Genomic DNA, 25,166 nt, shown 5'->3' with positions numbered 1-25,166 from the left:
AGACTTGATAGAAAGTCATTGGTGGCTCCTTCGGGAGTTAGTACTACACATGTCTGGAATTAAATTCAGGTAAATTTAACAAGAACCCAATGCATATGTTTTTAATAGAGTATTAGAGGGGTGTGGTGCTAGTTCGCCTCCTTGTGGTGCACCCTAGATAGCACGGTAGTGTGAACCAAACAACTAGCAACAAGTGGCAGCCAGTTGGCAGCCAGACATCTTTGTAGAACTGCTGGCTCTCTAAATACATGGCAAAGGACCACCCTGTCCTTGAATGGCTGGGTGGACTGGACATTAACATTTGAACTACTATGTCCATGTATTTGCCATATGCTAAATAAATAAAAAGAGTACTAGAAAAAGAGTTTTACTTCCATTCAGTTGAGTCTAATTCTTGGAGATTGACTGGACAAGTCCCTGCAGTTTTCTTGGCAAGGTTTTTCAGAAATTATTGCCATTGCTTCCTTCCAAGGACTGAAAGAAAGTGACTGGTGCAAAGTCACCACCTGGCTTTGTGCCTCAGGTGGAACCAGAATTCACAGTCTGCCAGTTTCTAGCCTAACCACTAAACTGTCTCTCCTAACAATATTACTTCATAGGAAATAATTTTCTATGCTGAGATTCTGTTCTAATTTTCTATGCTTGAATTAAAGTGTTAAAAATTGGTTAAAAATAATTCTTTTTATTATTAATGAAATAGCAATAGCAGTTACATTTATATACCACTCCACAGTGCTTTACAGCACTCTCTAAGCAGTTTACAAATGTCAACATATTGCCCCCAGTAATCTGGGTCTTCATTTACCAACCTCAGAAGGATAGAAGGCTGAGTCAACCTTGAGCTAGTCAGGATCAAACTCCTGGCGGTGGGCAGAGTTAGCCTGAAATACTGCATTCTAACCACTGCACCACCACAGCTCCTAAAATCAGTGTCCTCAGTTAAGTAGCTTCTTGCAGGAATATTGGGATTTCAGTATCCACCTGATTCAGAAAACTATTGCTGCTGCTGGCATACTCCTAGTTTTTTCCCCTACCAAGAATAAAAATAACAGATGCAAAATAAATGCATCTCTACTTCCTACTGTCTTTACCTACCTTCTTTACCTGCCATTGTGGATTTTGCCTCTGACATAAAATGAATGTTTAATATTTTATAGACGGTTATTTTACTCTATGTTGACTTAATAATTCTGTCAGGTTTCTGTAATCATACATTATATATAAATATAATATATAAATAGAAGATGTACATTTTCATTTCAAATACTAACAGAATTTAAAATTCAGGAAATTTCTAAAGATTTCCATTAAAACCAATGTAGTATGAAATAAAGTATACCAATATCTTTTTATATCCAGTAATACAATGTATTTGTATCCTACCATTACTTTTAAGTTCAATATAACCCTAAACAATGCAGAATCAGGAAACATTAAAGACAATAGAGTCAGGTGAAAAAACAACACCACTTTGAAATATTTGACTTTTTCAACATTTCATCATACAGGTATTTTATCTTTGTTTCAACAATACTGATAGATAAAGGGTATATAATGTAATAAATATTAGAAGTAACTTCTCCCAGTAGTTTCTGGTCAACCAATAAAAAGGAGTAGGGAAAATACTCTTTGAGGTTCATCCTTGAGGGGCTGTTGTGAAGAAAAAAAAAGAGCATATACCTTTTCACAATACTGCCTTAGAGCAGCACTCCACCTCGGGTCACGGCAGCACCAACCCTTCTGACATGCAGGAAAGTTAAGAGACCTGGATGTTCCAGATGTCCTTGGATAGGTCATTGTATGGCACGTCCCCTCCCTGATGTAGGCAATTATTGTTTTGGGGATTGAGGTTTATTTTTTCTTTTAATTCTATTTACAGTAGTTCACTTTTACATTATTGAAAGCCACTCAGAGCCTTTTTAATTAAGCAGCATTACAGAAATAAATTAACTTGGGTATTGATGGATTAACAGCTATTTGACCCATTCTTTACCAGTCTTGCAAACATCAATACTGCCATTGAAAACTGATCACCTTCTATTGATCATCTGATGTCAAGAATTTTTTTTCATCCAAATCTCTAAAAAAATGTAACCTAATAACAACAACAAGAACATACTTAGCTGCAAATTTATAGTTCTCCATTTCTTTCTTCAAATATATATTTTCCCTCTCCAAATGCTGATTGCAAGTATAGGCATCTGGAACAAATCCAACATCTTTAGGTTCAAGCACACCTCTCTGCATCAATTCATACCTAAAATTAAGCAATTGAACTTTAGGGTTTTTTTTTCACTCTTCTTGGTTATAAGGAGTACATATACCATGAGCAGGAATCCATAACAGCACCAACTCTTTTTCTTGATTGTGGTTACTTTAAATAGGAGCTCCTATAGTTCAGATCTACATTTCTCATGGTAGGTGGAATTACCCCAAAAAACAGAACTCCATGTCTTAACTTAATACACTGAGTACAACGAAACTACTGTTACCTCTCATTATTTTTGAGAGGTTAAGAGAAATAACATGGATAGGAGGTACAATCAAATATCTACAGAATGCAGTACTGTAGCAGGTTATAAAAGAAAAAAATAGACACACTGTAATTTTATTGGAAGTAAAGACCAATACATATTTTGGAATAATACATATTTATTATCCATGGCTTCCTGTTGCATAGAAAATTGCCAAGATAGTTGTATTGCTTGTTGGTATCCCATCTTTATTTTTACAAATAATTGCAGGTAGCAAACATAATCAATATTCCTCCATCCTATTTTCTCCAGAGCAACAAACCAGTGGGGTGGGATAAGAAACAGTGACTGGCCCAAGGTCGCAAAGCTGTATTTCATGGCTAAGGCAGGACTAGAACTCACAAGTCTCCTGCTTTCTAGCACAGTGCCATAACCACTAGACCAAACCGGCTATTTTTTTTTACTGAATTGTATTGAATTCTAGAACTATACAGTTTGAATAAAGCAGACAGGGTAAAAGATATTTTTATATGCTGACTAACTAGTTGAGAAGAATAAGGAATGTGCATTGCAGTTTGGAAAATTCCTCAAAAGTAATTCTTGATCTTATTCAATAAAGTAGTTCTTAGTGTTTTTATTTCATTTCATTTCATTTCATTTCATTTATTAGATTTCTATACCGCCCTACTCCCGAAGGACTCAGGGCGGTGCACAGCCAAACAATAAAAACACATACAATACAAAATTTAAAAAATAGAATAAAATCAAATTAAATAATTTTGGCCCCGACAAATTTAAAACCCCAAACTTTTAAAACCAATTTAAAATTGAATATATAAATACTAAAAGATGTTTAAAATTTTAAAAATCTTTTATAAAAGAGGGGGAAAATTAGGCCAGGCCGGCCTGGTGAAATAGTAAGGTCTTTAAGGCGCGGCGGAAGGTGCGCAGATCCGGGATCCTCCGTATCTCTGGGGGGAGCTCGTTCCAGATAGTAGGTGCCCCCACAGAGAAGGCTCTCCCCCTGGGGGCCGCCAGTCGGCATTGTTTGGCTGACGGCACCCGGAGGAGCCCCTCTCTATGGGAGCGTACCGGCCAGTGGGAGGCTATTGGTGGTAGTAGGCGGTCCCGCAAGTACCCGGGTCCTAAGCCATGGAGCGCTTTAAAGGTGGTAACCAAAACCTTGAAGCGCACCCGGAAGACCACCGGGAGCCAGTGCAGCTCGCGCAGGAGAGGTGTTACATGGGAACGCCATGTCGCTCCCATTACCACCCGCATGGCCGCACTCTGCGCCAGTTGGAGCCTCCGGGTGCTCCTCAAGGGGAGCCCCATGTAGAGAGCGTTGCAATAGTCCAGGCGGGAGGTGACAAGGGCATGAGTGACCGTGCGTAAAGAGTCCCGATCCAGAAAGGGACGCAACTGGCGAATCAGGCGAACCTGATGAAAAATCCTCCCGGTCACGGCCGTCAAGTGCTCTTCTAAAGACAGCCGTGAATCCAGGAGGACGCCCAAGTTGCGAGCCCTCTCCGTGGGGGCCAATGATTCGCCCCCAATAGTCAGTGATGGCGTCAACTGACTATATCGGGACGTCGGAAACCACAGCCACTCAGTCTTGGATGGGTTGAGCCTGAGCCTGTTCCTCCCCATCCAGATCCGTACGGCCTCCAGGCACCGGGACATCACTTCAAGGGCATCGTTGAGGTGATCCGGGGTGGAGATGTACAGCTGGGTGTCGTCAGCATACTGATGGTACTCCACCCCGAAACCACGGATGATCTCGCCCAGCGGCTTCACATAAATGTTGAACAGAAGGGGCGAGAGGACCGATCCCTGCGGCACTCCACAGATGAGAGGCCTCGAGGTCGACCTCTGTCCCCCTGTCAACACAGACTGTGACCGGTCAGAGAGAAAGGAGGAGAACCACCGCAACACAGTGCCTCCCACCCCCAACTCTTCCAACCGGTGCAGCATGATACCATGGTCGATGGTATCAAAAGCCGCTGAGAGATCTAACAGGACCAGGACAGAGGAGCACCCCCTGTCCCGAGCCCTCCAGAGATCATCAACCAACGCGACCAATGCCGTTTCCGTGCTGTACCCGGGCCTGAAGCCCGACTGGAACGGATCCAGATACGTCGTTTCATCCAGGTGCTGGGGGAGCTGTTGCGCGACCACACTCTCAACAACCTTCGCAACAAAGCGAAGATTGGAGACCGGACGATAATTTACCAACATTGCCGGGTCCAGGGAAGGCTTCTTGAGGAGAGGCCTCACCACCGCCTCTTTCAAGGCGGCGGGAAAGTCACCCTCACTCAACGAAGCGTTTATAATCCCCTGGAGCCAGCCTCGTGTCACTTCCCGGGAAGCCAGTACTAACCAGGAAGGACACGGGTCCAATAAACAAGTGGTCGCGTTCAGTCTACCCAGAATCCTGTCCACGTCCTCAGGGGTCACAGGATCAAACTCATCCCAGATAACATTCTCAAGACCTGCCCCTGTCTCTCCCCCTGAGACTACCCAGTCGGAGTCCAAATCTTCCCGAATCTGAGTGATTTTGTCATACAGATACTGAACAAAATCCTCGGCTCTACCCTCCAAGGGGTCCTCCCGCGCTTCCTGGTGGAGCAGGGAGCGGGTCACCCTAAAGAGGGCGGCCGGGCGATTATCTGATGACGCAATAAGAGCAGCAAAATAACTACATTTCGCTGCTTTTATCGCCACTAAGTAATTCCTAATGTGGGATCTTACTAGTGTCCGGTCAGATTCAAGAAGACTGGCCCTCCAACTACACTCTAGGCGTCTTTTCCGGCGCTTCAACTCCCTCAGCTCCTCGGTAAACCAAGGAGCCAATTGAGATCGGCGCCGGGTCAGAGGCTGCAAAGGCACGACCCGATCCAGAGCACCAGCAGCCGCCCTATCCCAGGCGGCCACCAGGTCTCCAGTCGAGGCGTGTGCCAGAACCTCAGGAAATGGCCCAAGCTCCGTCTGGAATCTGTCAGATTCCATCAGGCGCCTGGGGCGGAACCATCTTACCGGCTCCGCCTCCCTGCGGCGGGGTGCAGCGGTTCGAAAGTCGAGACGAAGGAGAGAGTGATCTGACCATGACAAGGGTTCAGTAACTATATCCCCTATATCAAGATCCCTCAACCACTGTCCAGAGACAAAAACCAGATCCAGCATGTTTCCCCCTGTGTGGGTAGGGCCATGAATTAACTGGGTCAGGTCCATAGCTGTCATAGAAGCCATGAACTCCCGAGCCATCTCTGACGTCTCGCCCACGGACGGCAGGTTGAAATCCCCCATGACCATAAGCTTAGGGGTATCAACCGCCACCGCGGCGATGACGTTGAGTAGCTCGGGCAGGGCTGTTGCCACGTAGCAGGGAGCCAGGTACGTGATCAGCAAACCCATCTGAACCCCATGACCCCATTTCACAAAAAGGGATTCACAGCCGGCCGTCTGAGGAACAGTGGCCTCCCTCGGTCTCAGACCTTCTTTAATGATAACCGCTACCCCCCCCCCGCCCCTCCCCTGTGACCTCGGCTGATGGAATGCTTGGAAACCTGGCGGGCACATTTCAACGAGGGGAACCCCCCCTCCTGGCCCAACCAGGTCTCCGTAATACCTGCCAGGTCCGCACCCCCCTCCTGAACAAGATCACAGATGAGGGGGGCTTTATTTACTACGGACCTGGCATTGCACAGCATCAGCCGAAGGCTTGGGTCCTGAGGATCTATGCAACCTGAGGAGCGAGTAGAGCCTTGGGGGCCGGAGCACGCCACCGCTCGTAGACAGCGAGTGCGCACTCCCCTAACACGATATGGCCCCCTGCTCCCGCCATATCTACCCCTCCCACCTACAGTACTGATGTTCAAAAAACTATCCGGACAAGCTCTAACCCCCCCCTCGATCCCGGGTCCCCCATCCCCCACGCCACGCTTCACTGCCAGACCCGACCCTCCCCCTTGTGGGTTATCCCCCATACCCACAGCCCGAATTCCAATCTGACCCTCCCCCTCCCTAGGACCCCTTAAAAATTTGACTAAAAATTTTGTTAGAAAACCCCTCAATCCCCTTGTTTTCACATGCCACCTCTCTGGGTCCCAAAACCCTTCCTTGAGGTGGGCCCTCGATAATGAGGAGGGCCACATCTGCGAGAAGGGGGAATCTCGCAGCGCAAGAAGATCTGCAGTCGTTTTTAAGAAAGAACATAAGCTTAACATTAATTTGGGACTAGACTTTGCATAAGCAGCAAAACTAAAATGAATTAAATAGTAAATTATAATATAAAGATTATTGAAAGGGATGGATATCTCCTTTTTTTAACATGTGCAAAGGTTGCCTCATCAGATTGTGACATAGCTCAATTAATGCAAATCTTTGAATCTCAGTTATAAAAATATTCTTAGTAGTGATGAAGAGGTTTGGAACTATCATGAATCCATACAATTCACATCTAAAAGCTGATTTTAGAAACATGAAAGATACCCCAATATACTAGCCTAATAGGAAGTGTATTCATTGACATTGCTTCAGGAGTTGATTGCCTACTTCCATTTATTTAATGTGTGAATAAGTTTTTTGGTAGAGGAAAGAACATTTGTCATATAATGAGATTGTGAAAATTCTTTGAGAGCACGAAATGATTTTAACCGATCAAAACACTGTCTGTGATTGTTTTGGAAGAATGATGTTTTTATGTTGTTTTTGTTTAAAAAATAAAAAACTTTTTGTATATATATAAAAAAAAGAAGACCCAGAACTGAACCTTAGGATACCCTAGTCAATACTTCTCCCCAAACTGATGAGAAACCATTGAGTAAATAGCCTTGTCTTTGGGAATGAATTTCAAACCAGCTGTATATCTTTTACATTTTCATCCTCCAGTTCAACCTTTACACAGTTTGCCATCAACATGTTATGGGGTAACTTGTCAAATACTTCAAGATATATTAGGTCTACAGCATTCCTATATTCTATTAAAGAAGTTACCATTGTAAAAAAAATAAATAAATGATTACACTGGGATTAACAGTGAAAAGAAAAAAAAGAGAGGAAAAGGATGGAAAACAACAGGAAATGCAGGGCAAAATAGAAGAGTCCAGATTTGTAAAATACAGAATGATTACATTGGAATAAACAGTGGGGAAAATAGTGGGAAGATAAGAAAAAGAGAAAAGAGATGGGAAACAAGGGGAAATCTATGGCAAAAGAGGAGAGTTCAAGATTTCAAAATACAAAAGAAAAAAAAGGAGAAAGAAAAAGGTAAAAATAAAAATGGGAAGGGAGAAAAAGAAAAAGAAATGAAAGAGAAAGATGTTATATATATTTAGAATTGAAATATGAATAGTAGTAAGAAACAAATGGGAAATTATATGATTGTAAGAATGAAATGAATAAAAATTGGAATATTTGTTTCTGTATCTTTGAAATCAAGAAAATGATAAGTTTTTCTTTTTTTGAATTTCTTTTAGAATATGAATAAGCATAAACTGTAGCAATCGAAATACCTGTAATGGTATATGGTGGTGAAAGTAGAAAGGATTAAGTTGTAGTTGGATAACATCGAGAACATTGTTGAATTTAATTAAGGAAATTATAACGATTGAAATATTTTTAATTATATATTGTGATGAAAGTAGAAATGATTAAATTGTGATTTGGAGGATTATATGGGCAAAACTATTTGGTTTATTGGGAGAGTTTAATGAGTAACATAAGGGGGGAAATTATTTGGTTTATTATTATTGGTAAATATAACTAATTGACTACTGATGTATACTAAAATGTTGGATTTACAGTATATTAAACAATTGTAATGTTGCATAATTAACCAATGTGAGGATAGATATAAAAATAGATGGCAATGGGAAGGGGTATAATATAGATAGAAGGGAAAAATTGAATTTGATTATGATTATGATTAAGATTAGGGATGAGAATGAAGGGTAATATTGGTTTAAAAAAATAGATAAGAAATAAATATGGCAAAAAGGAAATATAGAAGTTGTAAACTTAATTGAAATGACTAAACATTGTTTAAATTTGTAAATCAGCCAAATATTCTGTTCAAAGAAAATACATTGTATGTTTGTGTGTTTGTCTAAAAAATAAAAAAAAACTTTTATAAAAAAAAAACAAGTCATTTGGGCAAAGTTTATTTACCCTAATCTAAACAACTACAGGGAGACTACAAATTGAGAAATAATACTGTGAAAAAAGACAGTCATTGCAATAAATGAAAACATGCCAAAAATTAATGCATCTTTTAAACATAGATAACATTATTTCAATTTTAATTAATTTTTAACTGGACTCTTCATTTTGGCCTATCAAGAAGCCCAATACATGGGCAATATTTCTAAATTGCTTTTCTACTTATGTATGTAAATCAATGGATGTAGCCAGTTGCCCCATTTGTGCAGCTGCCAAGTGAAGGCAAGGGAAACCTCCCAGCCTTCTGCAGCCAGTAGCACAGCTGTCAGCACCCTGGAGAGAGATTTCTATGGACTTTATAGTAGAATTGCCAGAAAGTGCAAGAAACACCATCATCTGGGTGGTCACCGACCTGTTCTCGAATCAGATCCACTTCATCTCGTGTTAAAAGATTCCCACTGCTAAAACACTGGCAAAACTGTTCCTTCACCACGTCTACCACCTTCATGGTACTCCACATCTGGCAGGGGGATCCAGTTCACCTCCAAATTTTGGAGGACATTTTTGGCCCTTTTGGGGATTGACCAGGGTCTGAGTTCGAATCATCATCCTCAAACTAATGGTGGGACAGAACATATGAACTCGGTTCTGGAACAATACCTTAGGTGCTTTATTAACTATCAACAGGGTGACTGGGCTAACCTCTTGCTGTCTGCGGAGGTTGCCTATAACAACATTGTGCACTCAAGCATGGGGTTCACTCCCTTCCAGGTGTCCACGGGTCAGGAATTCAACCCAGTGCCAGAGCTGCCAACCAGTGAACCCACAATACCATCCTTAAAGGAGTGGATAAATCAACTACAAAATGCATGGTGGTTCGCAAAGCACTAGATGAAGCCTGAACCACCAACAAAGCACAGGCAGACAAAAAGAGAGTGAAGCCTAAACCATTTAACATGGGGGATCAAGTATACCTTTCAACAGTCTGCTGGTGGCTCAGCAGACTGATAGCATTGTGATTAACACCAGCTGTCTGCAATTACTGTAAGTTCGAATCTCACCAGGCTCAAGGTTGACTCAGCCTTCCATCCTTTCTAAGGTAGGTAAATTGAGGACCCAGTTTGTGGGGGCAATAAGCTGACTTTATATAAATATACAAAAGTATGAAGGCTATTGCTTAACGTATTGTAAGCCGCCCTGAGTCTCCGGAGAAGGGCGGCATATAAATCAAATTTTAAAAAAAACAAACAAGGTTCTTGCAATCCTTACAGCCCTCAAAGAAGTTGGAACCAAAATTCATTGGACCCTTCCCAATCACACGTATTATAAACCCGGCCATAGTGGAACCTGAGTTACCAAAAGCCTTAAAGCAAGTTCACCCAGTGTTTTACTCCCAAAACCAGAGATAATCTCACCCTAAGGCCAGTGGCTGCCTTTGCACCTCAGCCCATTATGGTGGAAGGAGAACAACATTTTTAAATTAAGGAAATCCTTGACTTCAGAAAATACTACAGAGCAACCCAATACTTAGTGCCATGGAAACACCTCCCTTTGGCCCAAAATGAATGAGTTCACATGAAACATGTTAGAGCTCCTAGACTCCTCATACGCTTCCATGGTTGTTACCCAGACAAACCTAATTAATGGCCTGTTCTTGTCTCTCTCCCTTCCTATTTTCTTTTCCTCCAGGTGATAGCGATAGAGAGATACAGATACAAATATATAGATACCGAAAACAATTGGTCCACTAATGGGAGAAGATGGCAAGGAAGTAATGGGGAGCAGAGAAAGCAGAGCTGCTTAATTCATTCTTTGCATCTGTCTTCATGCAAAAGGAAAAAAATAGTCCAAACTACCAAAGGCAGAACCATAAAAGACAGACCAGGAATACAAATTAAATTGGGAAGAAAATAGTAACTTGAACTTGTCTATCTTTCTTCTCTATAGACAAGCTCAAATCACCAGGACGAAAAAAGTTACACTCCAGAGTTCTGAAGGAGATAGCAGATGTGATTTTGAAACCACTGAACTGTATTTTTCAAAGATACTGGGCCACTGGAGAACTATCAGAGGACTGGAAAAGAGCTGATGTGGTTCCCATCCTCAAAAAAGGGAACAAAATGGTTTGTCAAAAATAGATCATGCCACATAATTCTTATTGCATTATTTGAAAAAATGACTAAACTAGTAGACCAGCAAAATGCTCTGGACATAATATAGTTGGACTTCAGTAACGCATATGATGAAGTAGACCATTACCCACAGCTTGGTAAGAACAATGAAGAATAGAAAGCATCATCACCAAATAGTAAACTAGCTAATAAACTGCACTCAATGGAACTACATCTACATGGAGATAAGTATGCAGTGGGGTTCTGTCTTAGTCCCAGTACTCTTCAACATCTTCATAAATGATTTAGATGAGGGACTTAGAACTTATCAAATTTGCAGATAACACCAAGCTGGCAGGAATAGCCAACATCAAGATCCAGAAGGATCTCTAATAAAATGAAATTCTATTGTAAGAAAAGTAAGATTTTACACTTATTTATTTATTTATTTATTAAATTTATATACCGCCCTATTCCCGAGGGACTCAGGGCGGTGAACAGCGAAAGATAAAAATACATGTAATATATTTTATATTATATTATATTGCCACTTAGGCAATAGGTAAGAAAAACCAATTTCACTGGTACAGAATAGGTGGTACCTGGCTCAATAGCAGTAACTGCAAGAGGGATCTAGGAGTTCTAGTGGACAACCACTTAAATATGAGCGAGCAGTGTGCAGCAATTGCCAAAAAAGCAGATGCAGTCCTAGGCTGTGTTAAGAGAGGGATACAATCAAGATCAGGTGAAATGTTAGAACCACTTTATAAAGCCTTGGTAGGACCATGCTTGGAATACTGCATCGATTTTTGGTCGCTACAATATATAAAAGATGTTGAGACTCTGGAAATAGTGCAGAGAAGATCAACAAAGATGATTAGGGGACTGGAGGATAAAACATATGAAGAACAGTTCAGGAACTGGGTATGTCTCGTTTAGTGAAAAGAAGGACTAAGGTGACATTATAGCAGTCTCTCATTATTTGCTCCCACAAGGAAGAGGGGGACAACCTATTTTCCAAAGCACTTGAAGGTAGGACAAGAAACAATGGATGGAAACTAATCAAGTAGAGAATCAACCTAGAACTAAGGAGAAATTTCCTAACAGTGAGAAAAATTAACCAATGGAATGGCTTGCCTCCAGAATTTATGGGTGGAGACCAGGGGTGAAATGTAAAAATGTTTGCTACCGGTTCTGTGGGTGTGGCTTGATGGGCGTGGCTTGGTGGTCATGTGATCGGGTGGGCATGGCCAACTTGACGTCACTCACTGTTAGAGCCAGGAGCTGCACATTTTGAAGCTCATTCTGCCCTTCTGAAGCCCCCAACGCTTTGAGTTTCCCTCCACCACCCAAGCGAACATCAGAGCCTTCTCTTGCAGAAGCAGAATCCAGGCAAAGAAATGGAAAAACGAGGTGGGGAATGGGGAGGAGAAGGTGTAATTAGCAGAATCCAGCACAGAAATGGAAAAACAAGGGGGGGAGATGGGGAAGAGAAGGTGTAATTAGCAGAATCCAGCACAGAAATTGAAAAACGAGGGGGGGAATGGGGAGGAGAAGGTGTAATTAGCAGAATCCAGGCACAGAAATGGAAAAACGGGGGGGGGGGAGAATGGGGAGGAGAAGGTGTAATTAGCAGAATCCAGCAAAGAAATGGAAAAACAAGGAGGGGGAATGGGGAAGAGAAGGTGTAATTAGCAGAATCCAGCACAGAAATGGAAAAATGGGGAGGAGAAGTTGTAAGAAGACGGTTTCTTAGATCACTGACACTCCCAACAATGAGTTTGGTGGCGATGTAAGGAAATGTCTTCCAGCTCTTCAAGATTGACTTTAAGCCGACAACAAAAGTAGTGGGGGGGGCAACAGGGGCGTGTTTGTTTGTGTGTGTGTGTATGTCCCTCCCTCCGCAAGGACTTAAGAGGCAGACACTGCCCCTCTGAGGAAAAGAGGAGGCGGTGAAGCCCTGGCTGTCACCTGGGAGAGGAGGAGGGCACGCTGGGAAGGGAGTACGCTGCTAACTCCCTTTCCCGCAGCCCTGTGAAGCTTGCCTACCTTCCACGTGGCCTTCTGCTTGCCTGCCTTCGCAAGCTGGTCACGGAAAGGTTGCATGGGAAGGCAGGGAAGCATGGCAGGACTGCGGGCTGTGGCCCGGTTCGGGGGCGTGGCCAGCCACCAATTGTTACCGGTACGGCTAACTAGCCTCAATCTCCACTACCAGTCCTCCCGAACTGGTCCGAACCGGTAGCATTTCACCCCTGGTGGAGACTTTTGGGAGAATTTATGAGTGGAGACTCATGGGAGACTTTTAAGAAGAGATTGGATAGCCATTTTCTTTTTTCATTATTCTGCAGCAAGTTTCCTCTGGTGCAAGCATTGCAGAATCTTATCTCAGCAAAAGTATAGTATAGTAATCAATACAACTGCAAATAAAGGACCCCCGGATTCAAATCCTGCGTCTTTTACGGACTTGTTAGGCATACTGCAATTAGGAAAAACTGAAAATTGATTATTAAAAAATGAAGGTTGATATTTATTAAGACTTCAACAACTGTAACAGGAAAATTAATGACAATCAATCAAGATGAGAGGATTCTGAAAAGTTGAAAGCTTCACCCTATCAACATTGTGATCTTGGTGACTAAGAATATTAAACAAGATACCACAATTGTATTATGGCAATCAAAGCTATCAGAAAAAAAAAAAACTGGAGCTGATCCTTCAAAATAATGTTTTTTTTTACATCTGAATAGCATTGGCAAAGATTTCTTCCCTTTTCCATTCTTCTCTATCTAAGAACACTTCAAATATATATATTTTTTTCCAGGTGGTACTACTATGTTTGGCTGTGTAAAACCACACAGAAGAAAGCAGAGGCCAATTTCAAACTTTATTTTTAATTCTTAGGGAATAGTTTCTCGTGGGATCTCTATTCCCTGTGTTTTTGAGAAGTCTTTTGCCAGCAGTGTAAGTCATAACAGTTAACTACCCCACCCATTCCTTTTTTGAAGATTTTAAAATATCTAACTCCAAACTCCTGTATTTATTCTCTGTAAAACAGATTTGGCAGGTTTTTGCCTTGACTTGTTTTTAATTGCTCTGTTTTTCCCTTTTATTTTAGGAACAGTGAAGGAAAACAGCAGACATCACTGTTACAACAGACGCCATTTTTTAATACCCTCAAGATAATGACACAGTTTTGCATTAAAAGCTCCTATTTGCTTGAAATATTACAGGGTTTATCCACAAAGAATCATGGCTACAAACATTTAATTCAGTCAAAAAAACTATTCCTTAAGACTAGATCCTCCAAGGTCCTGTATTAGATCTGCTACTAAAAGCAATGTTAAAAAACTAAAGCCAGTGGCATATTATACCATAGACAAATTAGGCATTTGCTTAGGATCTTGCAAAGAGGGGAGAACGTTTTCTTGCCCCACATTTGGTAGCAAAATCTCAAAGCTACTCCTGGAGATGGGGGATGGGGCACCCTCTGCATGCTGTCAGAAATAATTACATTTTCTTGGTAATATTTAAAGCATTGTACTGAAAATAAACGAAGAAATTTTAAATATCTAAATAGATCAAAAAGCTCTGTTTAAATCATACTTGTAAAGATATTCATCACTCTGCCTAATTTAATTAAATATTAATTCTTCAATAGACGTTCATATCTGAATGGACCATTTAATCTGGGTTCCTATATAGGTAAATGAAACAATTTTCACAGCATTAATTATTTTTTCATCCCATTAGTGTTTCATCACAGGATGGATCAGCTAGCTATATATTGCCAAATGAAAGATACTTGTACAAAGAGAAAATAAATAACTTAATTTGATTTATATTAATGATTATTACTTTAAAAATATTTCTAAAATAGGCACTCATATATACCTGCATACTTTTTCAGGATAAAGACAAAAAAAGTAAATAAAAGCATTTATAAAATATATCTATGTGCTCTATCAAGGTAAGCACAAAAAAGGAGTAAGTGGAAAAAATTAAATAATAATACAATTTAAATAAACATTGCTAAAACTGTTTTTTAACAACACTATTCACTATATCTCTTCTTTCATTTACTTCTTTATAAATCATGTTTTTTTAATATATCCATATGTAGCGTTATATATTAACTTTTAAAAAAGATTCTCATTTGTCTCTTTTCAAAGTTTTCATCCGCTATGTTCAACCATACCTTTCTCTCAATCCATGCACTCTTCCTTCATATATATTTTGCAATTCATTCTCTCTACATTATTATTTACATAGAACTTCAATTTCTAAAACCATCCACTCACAGTTATTTTGGGCAGTTTATAAAGGATTTTAAAAACAGAGAAAATAAATAAATATCACATCATAAAGATTTTACCAGATGTCATTACTTTTCTTTATGTTGGCAAGTTTTAGTAGACATACCTTTTGAAAAATTTAACACCTTTTAGAAAGCAAACAATGTACTTCTTTCATATTAGTCACTCACTTTCATATTTAATCAGTGATGGGATTCAATTTTTTTTACTACCGGTTCTATGGGCGTGGCTTGGCAGGCGTGGTTTGTGGTCATGTGACTGGGTGGGTGTGGCCTACTCCACATTACTCACGTTGAGGGGCGCCTTGCCTCGCCCCACTTGCCTGGCCTCCCGAGCTCTTCTGGTCTTTGTCTATTAATTTGTCTACTACTACAGTGTCTGGTTGATTATCTAATGCCTGCTTGTTCTTCTGAATCCAGAACTCCCACAGATTCTTAGCTCTATTATTCTCCACGATCTTCCATGGAAACTCCTTTTTCCTGGGATTATGCAGTTGCCTTTCTTCCTCAGAAAAGGCCATATTTTGTTTAAAGAATTGCAGACACATACATCCCTGTCCACCATAGCAAAGCACAGTCCTACCCTTATAATTTTTCTGCTTTTTCAAGACAGGTGGACGCACTTCTAAACAAAACACTCGCTGCAGATAGCTCTCTTTTTCACATTGCAAGAAAGTTCAGAAATGGCTCAGTGAGTTAACAACTTACTGGCTGATTTTGGGCCAGTCATTCCCTCTCTCAACCCAGCCTATCTCACAGGACTGTGGTGGGAAAAATAGGAGGAGGAGGAGGGATATTTGGAATGTTTGCTGCTTTGAATTACTTATAAAAATAATGATGGAATATAAATAAATAAATGATTTTTCTGGAGGATGGTGTTTTGCTTTGTGGCAAGTCAGCCATTTTTTAAAAAGTTTAAACGTATTTTGAACAATATATAAATACAGATGAAGTAGATAAATTGCCAAGCAACTAGTGAGGTATGTACAGGCATACATTGGCCCTCTGGGTGGTACAGATGAGGACTGCAGGCCTCAGATAATTGGTAGAGCATATAAAGGAGTCATTAAATCACCATTCTGTCTTCTTTTTTAATACTGCAAATCCACCCTTCTCAGAGGACTGTTTCTGCAAATTCAGAGAGCCTATCAAAATAGTCAACATGAACAATTTGTAGGAAAAGTCATCACATGAGCTTATTTAAATAATTGGAAAAGACAGCACAAAGTAACTGTGTGGAAACAGGGGCCAATAGTTTTATTTTCATAAAGCGTCGCCAAAAATAGTTGTTTTCAATTCTAAGGTACTTCTAACGTACTACTATTAAATATACCTTTTGCTCTCAGTCACCACAAGTGAATACTTCCAAAACTTTCCAAGAGCTTAATTCCAACACTTAAAATCTATAGTGTCACTAGGAGTTGACATATAATCCATTCCAACACCACAAATGTGCAGGACTTTCTCCTCAAAAGTCCCTCATATTATTTTCCAATCTATTAAAAAAAAAAATCTTCCCTTCCCCCTCACCATTCTCTCCACCCCCTTTCCCACCCACCCCGGGGCCAAAACCTGGGTAACCACCCTACCTGCCAAGCTGTTGTAAGAGTTTGCCAGGCCGGTAGCCCCTGCAGAGGAGGCAGTTGAAGCGGCATCCTTGGAGTCTTCCTGGGCCAGCAACAGTTCTTCAGCTCCAGCAACGCCTTGTGATACTTGCCTACAGCTTCCTGGCACCACTTCTTCTTGTAGCACTGAGCTCCTTGGCTTTTGAAATCCAGCACTCTTGGATCAGCTACTTGGGCTCAGCAGCTGAAGAAATGGCGCTGGATTTCAAAAGCCAAGGAGCTCTGCTACAAGAAGAAAAAGTGCCAGGAAGCTATCGGCAAGAGGCCTGGGAGGAGAGCATTCAGCCAGCATTCAGAGGCAAGTGGGAAATGTCGAGGGCCAGCAACCTGCCTCCAAGACGGTGCGGGCAAACAGAAAATAGTGGAAAACGGAAGGGGCCAGTGGGAAACAGCAGGAAATGGCAGGAAATGGCAGGAACCAGTGGCCTGTCTCCGGACAGCATGGGCTAGCGACTTCATGTATTATTGTAAATATAAAGAAGTTAATGAATCCTGCTGCATCAGTTTATCTGTATGTGCTTCTGGATTTGATTTTTGCAAGAAACTCTGATAGTATATTAAATTGCATCCTTAACAATCCACACCACTGCATTCTGGACTAATGAACAGGTAACCAAATTGTCAACCATAGCTTCAAGCAACTCAGTCAGGGAAGCAGCCCTGCAGAAGAAAGCAAATAGAGCACCAGAAATTCTATCTGTTCCCTAGATCTGAAGTTCAGAAATTACTCAGATTAAGTTTATCTGTCACTTTTTTCTTCCTCCCTATATAGAAAGTCCTGGAGCTACCAAATACCAATTTACATTTTTCAAGGGAGGAAAATGCAACTTTCTCCCACAGAGTTCTCTGAAGTCTTCAAACATTTTGCTCTTACATTTTGTTCTTAATCTTCCCAATCCTCTTTTTGCTATTCTTTCTCTGCTAGCATCAAACTCTTCTGAATCTCCCAACTTCCAAGATCTACCCACTCTTCTTCCCCTTTGGCAAGCACAGTGTACAAACACAACGTACATATGTCTCACATCCCCTCAATTACAGCTGGCCATTTTTGCTGCTAAAACTGATTAGATTGGTGCTACAATTTAGAGAATCTTCAGACTAAGCAGCACTTTTATTAGTTCCAGTTTTCAATTTTGCATTGTATAAACATATGGATGAACAGGGTTATCTTAACACTGTTTTAGACTTTACAGTCCAGATTAACAATCCATTTTAGGATATGGAAGAAATTTTAAGCAGTGGGGATGCACGGTTTGACCTTTAAAAAGATTTTTTATTGACTTGACATTTTAAAATATTGATATTCTAATTAATGGCCTACTTAAAACTTACAAGTAGAAAAATATCCCCAATATGAAATCATAGAAACAAAAACAAAAAGCAACATTCCAAGTTTCAAAGAAGAACAGTAATTTGAAATACAAGATCCTCTATTTAATTAAGATTTACCATTCAGTCTGAAAGCAGTCTAATGTCCTGTTCATTCCCATTCTGATTAAAAAATTACAAAGAAAATCATCTACAATTTCAGGTGTTTCAGACAAAGATTGTTTAGTGATCTGGCCTGGCCGTTGAGCCTAGAAAGAAAAATTCAGGAGACATTTTAGAAACACCATTTGCCTCATCATTTGTTTCAGGAATTTTTTTTTTAAATTAAAGACTACTTTTTTGTACATTACAGAGAGATATATAGGCTAATGATAGTTTATTTCTTATCATGCAGCTTTTTAGACTAATTTCATAAAGAAACAGCAGTCATGAATCTATCTCAATGAATTGTGATTAACAACTATGTGCAATAATCTGGCAGTTAACTTTGTCCAAGAGTAGCCAAACATCAGGAATTATTTTGGATACTATGATATGAATATTTTAAATATTGTTCTCCATCCTTCTTCACCTTCTAGTAGGATCACTTTTTATTCCTTTGACTCTTCTCCTATATGATGCTGTCCTACAAACCTGGAGCAGCTACTGTAGATGACAGCAAAGAATTAGATTTTTCCTATCATCACAACATAAGCAGCCCTACTTTTTTGATTACCTTGTAGGGGACAGAATAGATCTTGTGTAAGAGTATGGAAGAAGTCTCGGTGTTGGTTTGATGAATACAAATCTAATGCTACACTTCATTGATATATATTAATTTTTGTTATGGACATCTCTGATAAATTCAGATGTCTGAAGAAAAAAGGGGGTAATATCAAATATCCATATGCTACTGTTTTAGGCAATCTGACCCAGTCTAATAGTTGAACTCATGCAAACTGATTGTTTTCTTAAGTCAATTATAAAAAAAACTTTCATATTAAATTATTTTACTATTTTATTTATTATGAACTCATGCAAATTAACATAGCATATATTATGATATCTAAGATATTTACCATAATTTGGGCATCAATAGTCTGTTCATGCATTGTGTGTAAAGCTTTTGCCAGATCTTCATCGCCTTCCTGTAGACTAAAATCTTCATCTGCTGGAATCTAAGTCAAATTATAAATAGATCTAAAATTAATAGGCTCACTGAGAAATGTTTCAGCATTAAGCATTACAAACTCTTTTAGACAGAGCTAAAACAGGGCTCATATAGAGAAGGTACCATTCTGTGCATGTTAGAATTCAGCTTCAGACTCTGTCATGTCACTCAAATAAGATATAAATAGAAGGAAAAATTCTTTGTCTGGAATCCAGGAAAGCAATTTCTAAACAGGGAAGATTGCATTTAGGGTTTAGTTATGTAGAACAGAAGATGTTTGTGTTTGGCAACCTGTGCAGCCTGTTTTTGTCACTGAAAAAACAATGAGTAGTTAAAACTTGTCAGAAAAAAAATCCAGTGTAACTTCAGACCTCTAACAGATTTCAAAAATTATGCCAACCCTGGAATTGAACTGTCAATAAGAAAGAAGTTTGTTTTAAGTTTTAAAAATATTGCAAATAGCAAAGAAGGGAAAGAGTCTCACCTTGAAGGGAGATGGGTGGCCTAAATTAAATAAATAAAAAAAAAATGATGCCACCAAACACTCCAAACGTATTTTTATTCTTGTAAACATTTTTTTCCTTTCCCATAAGATCATTAAGTTTGTTTCAGTATTTTTGGTATTAAAAAAATTAACCATCTTTGCTATTGGGATTTTTTTGCAGCAAGAAATAATTTAAGTGATCAAAAAAAAACATAAACAAGTATTGCTAGTACCACATGCCTGTTACCTATAACATGTGAAGTTTATATTTTTTTATTTATTTAATGAATTTTGGAGTCTGCTGTTTGTGAATGCTTTTAATGATGTTGAGGATTTAAGCTGCTTGGTAAAGCCAATGTTGCTTTTCTTTTTGGATATGTTCTTTCTGACAGATTTTAGGCTGCTGACCAAGTTGTCTGAAGTTTGGATGGCAAGCAATAACGACTATGCAATACTTTCCCCACTATTTGTGGCCTAAGGATGAAAAATAAGAGCATAGGCATTCCCAATGTTTTGAGTTCCTAATGTTCTCAATCACAAACCATTTAAAACAAAATTCCTTGAATATGAACATGAAAAACACTACTTCATATAGGAAAAAAGGACCACTTGAGTTTTTTCCAGTTTTGTATGAAACATAGCCAATTTAGCATTCTGAAGGGAGCCTTTTTGGTTCAAAGCTCAAAACAAATGAATCTCACCTTTTGACCTGTCAACCTTGACTTTTTAAAAAAATCATGATCAACATAATTTTGAGAAGGCTCGAGTTCTTTTAGAATCTATTAAAACTAATTATCATACAGGTTGAAATTGGATTTTTCTATGCTATATCAGAAACTGCATTCATAATAGCTACCCAGCAACTGTTTGTATATGAACTCTGTAATAGCTCTGCAACTTGATATTCTCAGCATTTGAATTTTGCAGTTGAGTAAATATGATTCAAACGTGCTAAAGTAAAATACCACAAAGAATTGTATTTTTCTGGCTTACTTATCATTTTCTTCATTGAGTACATTTTTTACTGATTTTTAACAGATTGAGAAATTTCTTTCTACTGTGTTTTCCCATGAATTTGATAAAATTAGATTTATCCTTGAACGTGTCTTTGTCATATAATTTAATTAATTAATATTTTTATTATTGGCATATTAATAATAGCTTTCTGTTGAGCAAACACTGACAAATTCGTATTTATTCCAGCTTTGGAAGTCTTTAATTTGTAAACTCTGAAACTAAGGTGAATGCTTGACTTTCATTATGAAGGCCAAATTGCTAGTGGAAAAAAAATGGGATTCTGTAAAAAGAAATAATCTTGTCCATTTTATATTGGTCCTGGGCTCTGAATTCTGATGCATCTAATCAAAATTCTCATGCCTAATTACTATTCTAACAGGAAGACCTCATGGCTCATGCTTTTCCTAATTTTATTCCAGAATTAGTTTTTCCATTAGTGAAATGGTCTATTTTCCTTGTCCATTCATATCAAATTGGTCCAGTTTCAGAGTTGAATAATTCTAATTTAGATAGTGATACTAAAATATTCATTTTAATAATGTGGCTTGGTAATAAGATTCAAGGTGGTGAATTGACAAATTTTCCAGCTTGAATTTAGTATCCTGGCTAAACTGGCTGATGTTTTTTCATTTCTTATCCTCCTGTTTATAATTGTTTGATTATAAATGATTACTAAATTGTTCATATTCATTAAAAAAAAGTTTTAAAAAGCCATTTCTAATGAGATCAGGAAATAAATTCCAATTTCATAATATTAATTTTATATGGAAAGGGAGACCTATTTACTATTAATTTATCAAGATCGGATAGCAAGATCAGAGAATGGATTGGAACTTCATATGCATAAAGTGCTACTTTAAGTTCTTACCTCTTCATATTGATAGTCATCTTCAGAACTTTCAGTTATTGTAACCTCTGCATGTTTAGTTAAGTCTACAATATGAAATTGTATTGGTTACAACATGATTTAATATTATACCTGATATGCGTACAGAGTGCTATTTTGGGGCAATGTATTCATTTTGTATAAATATTTGACTACTAATACTAAAATTAATTTAGCTGCTCATTCTGGTGAGATGGCAAAGAAATTTAATAACTAAATAAAATAAAATAAATCCTAACCCTAATTTATGAACATAATGTAATCAGTTTTAACTTTGTTTTTTCAAACAAAGGTGCTGTGCAGGTCATAGACAGTGTGAAAGGGGTACCATAGATTGGGAAGAGTGTGTGTGTGAGTTCACAAGAGGTTCTGCATGGGTCAGGAAAGGAACACCAGAGGAGTGCATATTGAGGATTATCATGGGGGTATACAAGAGGTGTTATGTGAGTGAGGGATGGTGTACATGGTGTAGCACAGACTGGGAAGGGTGCATAAGGGCATGCAAAAGGTGCTGCATGGGGGGGGGGCATTACATGTCATTGGAGTGCACAGAACAGTGGCATGTGCCAAGAAGATTATACAAGAGTTCCTTCCTCCCTATTTTCTTTTCTTTCTCCCCTTCCCTTTCCAGCAGGCAGGTGTCTGTTGTTGGGTGGGGGAGAGAGCAGGTGATTGTGAGACTGGCTGGGAAACTTTCACAGAACATTTAAAATGAAGATCATGTGACTGAAGGAGCCTTCCAGCAACAGAGCAGCAGCCACTAGGACTGAAGCATCACAACTTTTCCAAATTTCATTTGGGAGCCATGGGTCCCAGATTTTGGACACATTCTGTAATTTAGGCCATTTGAGGTATCAGGGTTCAAAAATTATTGCCATGTGATAGACCATTTCTCCCAGTTAAAGATGATGACAAGAATTTTAGTAGTATACATATTCATAACTCCGAGTATTCCTTTCCCTGAATAGTAGACACTTGATATATTTCTTTTTATTTCCAAATCATTTTCAGAGTGCTGGGAACAGAATAAATGCAAAAAAATTGTATCCAGATCAGAAAATAATGATACCTGAACTTACAAAGTTAACAAAGGCAACCACTATGACAACATTAATGAGTTATTTTGCACAAGACACAGAAATGGATAGCAACTGCACAAATAGTACTAATAAGATTCTATACAACTTATTAATATTAAAGATATGGTTTGCTCAAAATCTGAACAGTACTGAATTAGGCTAATTAGAGTTCAAATCAAATAATATCTTAACTCAAATATTTTCTTTTAAAGCAGATCAAGCCTGAATGTAAATATATGTAAAACACAAGTATTAGTTTATGGATATACGGTGATGAAGGAATACATTACATTTTTATCCAAACATTTCACATAGGAAAATGCCATGGTAGAAAGGATTAAAGAGAAAACAGAAATAGGTAGTTAAATCACCAATAGGTAGTGTTCTGGCAGAAAAATTTTGAAGTAATATATTGCAGAATTTCAGAAACTTCACTGATATTAGCTAGCTTTCTTTCTTAGAGATGCTATAAGCATTTGTTCAAAAACAGTAATTCAGTTTTGTCCCAAAAATCAGTTTGACTGTTATTAGAGCATCATTGCACATATCTATATTTTGCAATAAAGCTTACATGGGAAAAGTATAGGTAATGGTTCCCGATACTGTAAACCAAATCTCTTATTTCTCAGCCTCTTTGAATCCTAACTATCTGTTTATGTATTTGATTTTGTCAGCCTCAGCTTTGCCTGCTTCAGCTGCCATAAGAAACAGGGGAGGGATTAGTTATGGGGCGAAGGGTGGGAAGATGCAGGAGGTGTTTTTTTTTTCCTTGTAGGACGTGTCTTCATAAGAAATGAAAGTGAATCTTCAAAGGGAACGGCTGACCAACTGCCCTACATTCCTGATGAATGACGCTGCCAGACGTGATGCCACCTGACCTTTGGAAGACCTTTGGATTGGCTGATGATCAATGGACACGGGGGGGGGAGAAGCTTAGTAGATGCATTTCGCGCGTTTTGCTCACTTCCAGCTTTACCTGGGTTACGATCATTTCATATTCAGTAAAAGTACTAATCTCTTCAAAATGTTTGAGTTTGGGTTTTCCTTTCCTGGATACTGAAGGAAGCATACCTGACATTAAGCTGGAAGTCACATCCAGTCATCCCGGACAAAAACCGAGGGGACTGTAAATCCAAATTATGTCAGATCGAGGGGAAGAGAAAATGGGGGCAGCGAGTTCAACGGCAGCCGCCCTCCAAACGGAGAAAGAGACTGCAGAATGGTTGGAACGACTCCGTTTAGAGCCGGAGGAAGCTAGATGGTCGAAAGGAGTGGGGAGACTGCCGGACTGGGGGGAGGACCCCCGGGGAGTGACGACTTCCAGACCCCGTAAAAAGGAGGCAGTGTGGATGCAAGAGCAAAAGGAACGTCTCATGATAGAACAAGCCTTGCAGCTTATCCGTGATGTAGAAGAAAGCAGAAAAAACCGTGAGTCTTTTGGAATTCCTGTGGAGAAGGGGGGAGCAGGCCCCAGGGGGGAGCCAGAAGAGACAGCCTGCGGGGGAGAGGAAGAGTTTGAGGAGGAAACATCCCAGGCTTCGGCAGCTCGAGGAAGAGATGCAGCCGGCCAGAGAATCCCAGCCTTGCAGCCCCCCCCCCCCCCCCCGCAGATGAAAAAAGCCAAAAATCCCCCCCCCCTTCCTGGGAAGTTTGATGGGAATCCTAAAGCCTTGGGATTTTTCCTGACTCAAGTGTGGAACCACATGCAGGATTGGGGGGAGGACTACGAAACAGAGGCGGCTAAAGTCAGAAGCGTCGCGAATACCCTAGAGGGAGTAGCTGCTGAGTGGATGGTGGTTCTCCACAATAACAACTCCCTCTTGCTGAGAAATTACAACCAGTTCATGAGGGCCCTTAGGAGGCGTTTTGAAGACCATTTAGCTGAACGAAAGGCGAGACTCAGAATGAAGAGCATTCAGCAGGGCCGGAGGCCGGTGGCAGAGTATATCCAAGAGTTTCGTGAACTGGCACCCTATATGACAGGCTGGTCAGAGATGGCTCTTTTGGAGAGTTTCAAGGATGGGTTGAATGAAGAGATATATCGAGACTGCAGAAGCATGGGGGTCCCCGATGATTTGGATAGATGGTACATAGTAGCTGAGGATGTAGAGATCGAGCTGAGACGGAGCGAACTCCGAGGAAGGCCGATGGGGGACCAGTCATCCTCTTTCCACCGTAAGGGAGCACCCAAGATGACTGGCGGGAAGACCGAATTCAAACCCAAGTCAAAGCCCTTCACCTGTTTCAAATGTGGGAAGGAGGGTCACGGGCTGCCGAATGTTTCTCCAAGCCACCGCCAAAAGCTACCGGGGCCGACCAAAAGAAAGGCGACAAAATACCCGCCAAAACCCGCAGCACCGCCCTGAAAGGAGAAGTCGTTGAGTTCACTCCCCGAAACCAGGGTGAGTTGGGAACTCCGACCAACGATGACGACAGCGAGACGGACTCCGACTCCGACACCGATGATCGGGTGAGTCACACAGAAGAACCCTTACTCATCCCTGTAGAAATAAAGGTGCCCTCCACAGGGACTCAAGCGCAAT

At 40.0% G+C, this 25,166-nt stretch overlaps 1 protein-coding gene across 7 annotated transcripts in view; it reads right to left on the bottom strand.

The window, feature by feature from the left end:
* Positions 1-25,166, bottom strand: part of SPAG16 (sperm associated antigen 16) — a 539,401-nt gene that overhangs the window by 505,777 nt on the left and 8,458 nt on the right. For 4 of the 7 annotated variants that reach the window (XM_034433548.2, XM_034433564.2, XM_034433584.2 and 1 more), the window contains exons 2-5: positions 21,527-21,573; positions 19,066-19,164; positions 18,128-18,255; positions 2,120-2,257 (exon numbers count right to left, since the gene is read on the bottom strand). In XM_034433548.2, the coding sequence (XP_034289439.2) occupies positions 2,120-2,257; positions 18,128-18,255; positions 19,066-19,164; positions 21,527-21,573 (412 nt within the window). Of the gene's footprint in view, positions 1-2,119; positions 2,258-18,127; positions 18,256-19,065; positions 19,165-19,280; positions 19,334-21,526; positions 21,592-25,166 lie in introns of those variants that run through there. The other 3 variants (XM_034433555.2, XM_034433574.2, XM_034433602.2) reach the window with 3 other exon arrangements.

The sequence above is a fragment of the Pantherophis guttatus genome, chromosome 1 (assembly GCF_059756535.1).
Source record: "Pantherophis guttatus breed Tessera chromosome 1, ASM5975653v1, whole genome shotgun sequence".
NCBI classification, from domain to species: domain Eukaryota; kingdom Metazoa; phylum Chordata; class Lepidosauria; order Squamata; family Colubridae; genus Pantherophis; species Pantherophis guttatus.
The sequence above is the reverse complement of the archived record's forward strand: the minus strand, read 5'-3'. Positions and strand labels throughout refer to the sequence as shown.